Source organism: Capsicum annuum, chromosome 1 (assembly GCF_002878395.1).
Source record: "Capsicum annuum cultivar UCD-10X-F1 chromosome 1, UCD10Xv1.1, whole genome shotgun sequence".
Classification (NCBI taxonomy): Eukaryota; Viridiplantae; Streptophyta; class Magnoliopsida; order Solanales; family Solanaceae; genus Capsicum; species Capsicum annuum.
The window spans coordinates 150,910,697-150,917,047 of NC_061111.1; the positions used below are offsets into that span (position 1 = coordinate 150,910,697).

General features: G+C 36.5%; 1 protein-coding gene across 2 annotated transcripts; it reads left to right on the forward strand.

Annotated features, from left to right (window-relative positions):
* The first annotated feature begins 681 nt into the window (after positions 1-681).
* Positions 682-6,055, forward strand: LOC107854910 (zinc finger CCCH domain-containing protein 53). 2 transcript variants are annotated; one of them, XM_016699903.2, is made up of 10 exons: positions 682-1,290; positions 1,537-2,801; positions 2,886-3,065; positions 3,163-3,348; positions 3,434-3,528; positions 3,620-3,862; positions 3,996-4,155; positions 4,363-4,587; positions 5,063-5,142; positions 5,278-6,055. In XM_016699903.2, the coding sequence occupies exons 2-9, from the start codon at positions 1,717-1,719 to the stop codon at positions 5,094-5,096; spliced, it is 2,208 nt and encodes a 735-aa protein (XP_016555389.1). In that variant the 5' UTR covers positions 682-1,290; positions 1,537-1,716; the 3' UTR covers positions 5,097-5,142; positions 5,278-6,055. The 2 variants fall into 2 exon arrangements, with proteins under 2 accessions (XP_016555389.1, XP_016555390.1); XM_016699904.2 differs by having other exon boundaries at positions 4,363-4,466.
* Positions 6,056-6,351: the final 296 nt, after the last annotated feature.

Here is a 6,351-nt window from a genome sequence, read left to right on the forward strand (position 1 = left end):
TAAAACTATACTAAAATTGCAAAGACAGAACGTGTGCACCAATTCAAATAAGATCTGGATCCACTTAAGCACACACTTATACACTCACTCACTCACTTACCTCTGTCTCTTTCTTGATTTTTTTTTTTTAATTTAATTTTCTTGTAAGAAATACTTCCTCCATTTCAAATTATATATCGTCATTTTGTTTTTAATTCATTTTTAAAAAAATATTATTATTTTTTATTTGATAAATTTTAAAAATATAATTATAATTTACCTTATGGTTTCACTTGACTTTAAATAGTATTACTTTTTTTATTTATTTTTCAATTAAAAATGATCCTACTTGATTTTCAATATTATTATTATTATTATTTTAGGTAGGGTAATTTTGTAACTTTAACAAAGTCAATACTTATTTCTTAAATATCGTGTCTGATCAAATGACGATACATAATTTAGGACGAAGAAAGTAAAAAAATTTGTAATTTTTTTTTATGTATAAGTATGAAAAAGATGACGATATTTTTAAGTACCTTTTTTGTGTTTTAAGCTTTATTTTTATTCTTAAATATTTTTGATAAAACTAAAAAATATTTTAAAACACTTTGCTTTAAATTTTAAAAATATAAAAATAAGCTAAACACCTTACTTTGACTATAGAATCATATCCGTCTATTAAAGCAAATTAGATGATAGGATTGCCCCCCTCTCCTCACTCTCCTTTCTCTAATATGAATTTTGAGGCATCAAACTCTTTCTGACTCGGTTTGGCCCGATTGCCATATGCAACTGACGCTTTAAAAGACAAATTCTCGATTATAATTTGACGACTAATTTATGATTTTAAACTTATAATAAGCTATTTAAAAAGCCAACTCGAACACGCCTAAAGCAAAAAAACATTTTAGCTTTCACTCACTAACCCCCAAAATACAACACTTGTTTTGAAGTGGGGTGTGAGGTGAGGCGAGGCGAGGTAAGGTGAGGTGAGGTGGGGGCGTAGGGGGAGGAGGTTGTGTTTGAAATTAAGTGGTGCTACTAGTACTACTATTAAATATATATATGGGGTTGCTGTTTCTGTTGCTGTCAAGCTGCTGCTGCTGCTGCTACTAGTGCTGCTTCTTGCAGGCTACATAGAATAGAAATAGAAATATAGAAGGCGGTGGTTTAGCTCTCTTCTTTTGCAGTAACAACACTAGTTTTCTTAACAACCCCATGTAGGGAAAAATTGGTTTTAAGTAGAAACAAAGAGGAAGTGAAAGATCTTTATTGCAGTTGAATCGAAGAGATACAAATCTTTTATGGGTAAGCTCTACTTTTTAGATCACTGCTAATCTTTATGTTTCAATTTGGTAAAAGCTTTTTTCCTTTTTTTTTGGTCATCTGTGCTTTGTTTATAGTTTGCAGGTGTAACTAAAGCTTTCAGCTTTCTTTATAGAGAAATACAACTACTTATTTTTCCTTTCAACTAAGGGAATCCCCACGGGAGATTTCTACTTTAAGGTCTTACACTTTTCTCTTCATTTTTTTTTTCTTGGCTGTTTTATGCAGGAAGAGGCTAAAGAGAAACGAGCAAGTTGAATCTCGTTAAGAAACAGCTGTGTTTTGCTAGTTGGTGGTGGAAAAGAAGGGATTTTTCTTTGCTTTTTTTGACAGGCTTTTCTAAAGGACAAAAAGGAAGTTTGAGGGTTGGAGTTGAATTTACTACCAACCCAAAAAAGAGAAGAAGTTATGGATGCATATGAAGCTACAAAAATTGTATACCAAAGGATTCAAAGTTTGGATCCTGAAAATGCCTCAAAAATCATGGGGATTCTTCTGATACAAGACCATGGTGAGAAAGAAATGATAAGATTAGCTTTTGGTCCAGAAGCTTTAGTTCACTCAGTGGTTCTTAAAGCTAGAAAAGAACTTGGTGTTTCTTCAAACTCACCTTCTACACCTTCGACCCCTTCTTCACCTTCACCTTTTGGTGGTGGTAGTTCAGTGTGTTTTTCGAGGCAGAATTCTTCTTCTTCAGCTACTTCTGGTAGGATTCTTGGTGGTCTTAATCTTCCTTCACCTCTTAGCATAACCAGTAACAACAACCACTCTTCAACTGTTTCTGCTTCTTGGAGTACTACTCCTAGTTTCTCTGACTTCCAAGACGCTGATCTAGTTAGTCCTAGTGCTTCCACCATCTCATATCCTCCTGCTAGTACTAATGGAATCAATAATTCCACCATGAATTCCTCTGCTCCACCCTATTATTGTAATGGGGAAGTGGACTTGATTGATGAGTTTCAACTACAGGACCAGCTTTCTTTCTTGAATGATGGGTCACCAACTTTGGGGCCTAAGAATCCTGATGGCTACTACCCACAGCAGCAAGATTTAGCTTCAAGTCCAAGTGGAGATTCCATGCTTTTCTCTCCTTACAACTGGGGTGGTGGCTGCACCTCAGTCAACGGGCTCCCTCATAGAAGGAGCTACTCAGTGAGTGATATTTGTTTGGGACCTGATGACCCAAATGGAGGACTTGGCTGGAAACCTTGCCTCTATTTTGCTAGAGGGTATTGTAAGAATGGAAGTAGCTGTAGGTTCCTTCATGGTGCTGGTGGCCCTGGTGAGATGAGTTCTGAAGTTGGGTCACCAAATAAGTTCGAGATGATGGAACATTGTCATGAACTTCTCAGATCTAAGTCAGCTCACCAGCAAAGACTAGCCACAGCTTCTCAGCTCATGTCTTCTTCTAACTTCCCTCTCTCTCCCATGGCTGCTAACAAATGTATGAACTTTCTTCAGCAGCAACAGTTGCAGTCTGCCGAGAGTCCGAGGTGGAAAACCCCCCCTCTCTTTTGTCTTTATTTTCTTATAAAGTTTGGATCTTTGGACTGATTCTTGATGGGGAATTTCTACAGAGCAGCAGCAGCGTTGATGATGGCAGATGACTTGCATAAGTTGAACAGAAGTCGTTTTGAAAGAGGAGATTTTGGACTGAATGGTGGAGTTGGAATAGCAAATCCAGGTTCAAGGCAAATTTACTTGACATTTCCAGCTGATAGTACTTTCAAAGAAGAGGATGTTTCCAATTATTTCAAGTACGGTTGGTCTGAAAATTCAATGAATTAAGATTGTCCCTCATTGAAAGTTTTTTTTTTTTTTTTTAAATCTTCTTGTTCTTGATTTTTTTTCCAGCACTTATGGGCCTGTTCAAGATGTGAGGATTCCATACCAGCAAAAGAGGATGTTTGGTTTTGTCACATTTGTTTATCCAGAGACAGTGAAGACCATTCTTGCCAAAGGAAACCCACATTTTGTGTGTGATGCAAGGGTGCTTGTTAAGCCTTACAAAGAGAAGGGCAAAGTCCCAGAAAAGTTTAGGTATTAATGCTTCTATTAGAAGTACTTATGCAGTATTTTTGTTCGTTATATTCATGATTTTTTTTTGGGGGGGCTGAAATTGCAGGAAGCAACACCAACAGCAGATGGAGAGGGGAGAATTCACTGGATGTGGTAGTCCTACTGGTCTAGAGTCCGGTGATCCTTTTGATCTCCAGCTTGGTAAGTAGCAACATTAGAATGTGATGGCTCCCCCAGTAGTTTCAACTTTAACTGCTAGTTTACTCATTGCAATGGACTATTTTTTTTTTAGGTGCAAGAATGTTTTACAATACTCAAGATGCGATATGGAGGAGAAAGTTGGAAGAACAAGCTGATCTGCAACAGGCTATTGAGCTCCAAAGCAGGAGATTGATGAATTTACAGCTTCTTGATGTCAAAAGGAGCAACCATCATCGCGCCCTTTCCATGGGTGCTGTTATCCCATCACCACCTCACTCTCCAGGCTTGTTCAATCATAATATGGTTCGCTCCACAGACTTCGGTAGCCGAGAAGGTATATCTCAAGATTTGCTTCAATAGATTTTGCCGACACTAACTATGTTGAAATGGTAGCGTAGTTGACTGAATGGGGGTTTAGGCTAAGTTCAGAATGAAGATGTTGATATTTGGTGTTTGTTTTGTTGCAGAGAATGGTTTTGTTCCAAAAATGGCCAATCTTGGTGCTATTTCTACCGAGCAAACAAATGCAAATCTCACTGCCAAGGAGAGAGAAGGCTTCACAGCTAAAGATGAAAATAGCAATGGCAAAGAAAGTTCCAAGAAGGAAGCAAGTGACTGTCAAGAAAGGTAATGGTCATGGTCTTACTATTAATGTAGATTTGGCAAAGCTAGTATTTATTACTTTTGGATACATGTCTCTGTTAATGGAAAATATCTGACAAACCAAAGTCGTCTTTGATGATCAATTTGGTAATTTCTCAATTTAAGCAACTGCATTTATATGTTTTCTGGTTATTGATTCAAGTAAATTTGGTAACAAATGACTGAATGCAGCAACTTGGAGCATAATTTGCCAGATAGTCCGTTTGCATCTCCTAAAGCAGTTGGAGACTTCAGCACAACTTTCTCAAATGATGCTGCTGGAGAGGCTGACAAAGGTGCTGGATTAAATGCATCATCATCTGCTAACAATAATATGATCCCTTCTTCATCCTTGTTTCCTGCTGCTAGTTCACTAGACATGACTCCTTTCAAATCATGTTACCTCCAAGTGCCTAGGTGCATTTCACCACTTGACTTTATGCTTCCATATCTTAGTTATTTATATTTCCTTTTAAAGAAAATGTTCAAATTTACCCCTCTACGCTAATCGAACTCCAAGCATGAACCGCGTGGATTTCACGCGCCAACGGAAACGTCCAAATGGATCGTTAAGGGCAGGTATAACGATATTTCTTGTCGTAGAGGAACGATAATGTTTCTTGTCCTCGAGGAATGATAATCATGGTATTTCTCGTTGTAGAGGAACGATAATAACGGTATATTGTCGTAGAGGAACAGTAATACCGATATTTCTTGTCGTAGAGGAATGGTAATAACGGTATTTCTTGTCTTAGAGGAACGATAATAATGATATTTCTTGTCGTAGAGGAATGATAATAATAGTATTTCTTGTCGTAGATTGACCGTTTTCCCTTTTTGTTATATATATATATATATTCTAAGCAAGTTCCAACAATGGTGATTAATGCAGGTTCCCTTCAGGACATGGCGCCATTGGAATGTAGGCCTGGACAGCTTGTTATGTTACGTAGTTTAGCTTCCTTAGTTTAGGTAAGTTGTCACACATTTTTGGCTCATTAATTAATACGTCTTTCCCTTATGACACCAACATATTGGTACTTGGTTCTTTTATTGATGTTGGTTGCTTGTTTTCTTTGGCCTTTTCTCGTGTTATTGTTTCCACAGGAAGGAAAGAAAGAAAAAAAGATGACGAATGTAACCAAAGCAAAAACAAAAAATACTACCATCACGAAGAAACTAGCATCAGCAGCCAGCTAAACATATACACTACTTACTACTACTACTATACAAAATATGCATACTACATAAAAAAAAAAAAAAAAGATGATGTGTGACAGCCATGTTGTAAAATGTATTTTCAGTGTCTTTTTCCATATCTCTCTTGTAGTTGAGGCTGGCCCCACATATTAAAGAAAAAGGAAAATTAGCCTTAGGTAAGAAAAAAAAGAAAGAAAGATCCAATGTGTAATTTCCTTCCTCTATCCCTAAGCATTATTGGGTGTCCACTTGTGTACTGAGACAGCCCAAAGGTTAATTAGTAGTTCTTCTTTTTGTTCTGTGTTTTGTGTTGTTGTAATCAGTTGTATAGAAGATGCAGAAGCAGGCAGAATAGTAATCAAGATTTCAAGTGAACAAGGTAAAGAGAAGTCAAGAAAGTGAAATATATGTAATTTCAAGATACTCATTTTAGAGGCAAAGGGGAAGCTCTTTTGTTGTAACTTTTATTGTATGCTTTTAGCATAAAGCATTATATTAGTAATATATGCAGCAGCTTATTAGGTACAAAAAAATGTTTTAAGTATCTTTACCATATGTTAGGTGCTTCTACCTTTTTTTCAACTCTTTGTTGTAATTGATAAGGGCTAATATAAGTGTATCAATCAAAGATGTAAAACAGACAGAAAAAAGGAGGAAAATGGAGGAAGTTTCATGCATTTAGCAACTTTGATTGGGGTTTCTTTCTTTATGTGATTTGCTTTTTATAATTTCTTTTTTTAGGAATTTGTCTCTTCATTGCACTTGTCCTTTTCCCTTTCTTTAATAGTATATGACATGTGGTGAAAGTTTTAAAAAAAAAAGAAAAAAAAAAAGAAACAAGGGGGTCACAATAGACAGAGCATCACATGGGATAGTGCTGACACTTGATTGTGGGTCCTATTGATCAATATAAGTATTTATTTGTCTATGGTTAAGTGGGTCCCATTTCCACCAACACCCACGTGATTGTCCATGTTCTCT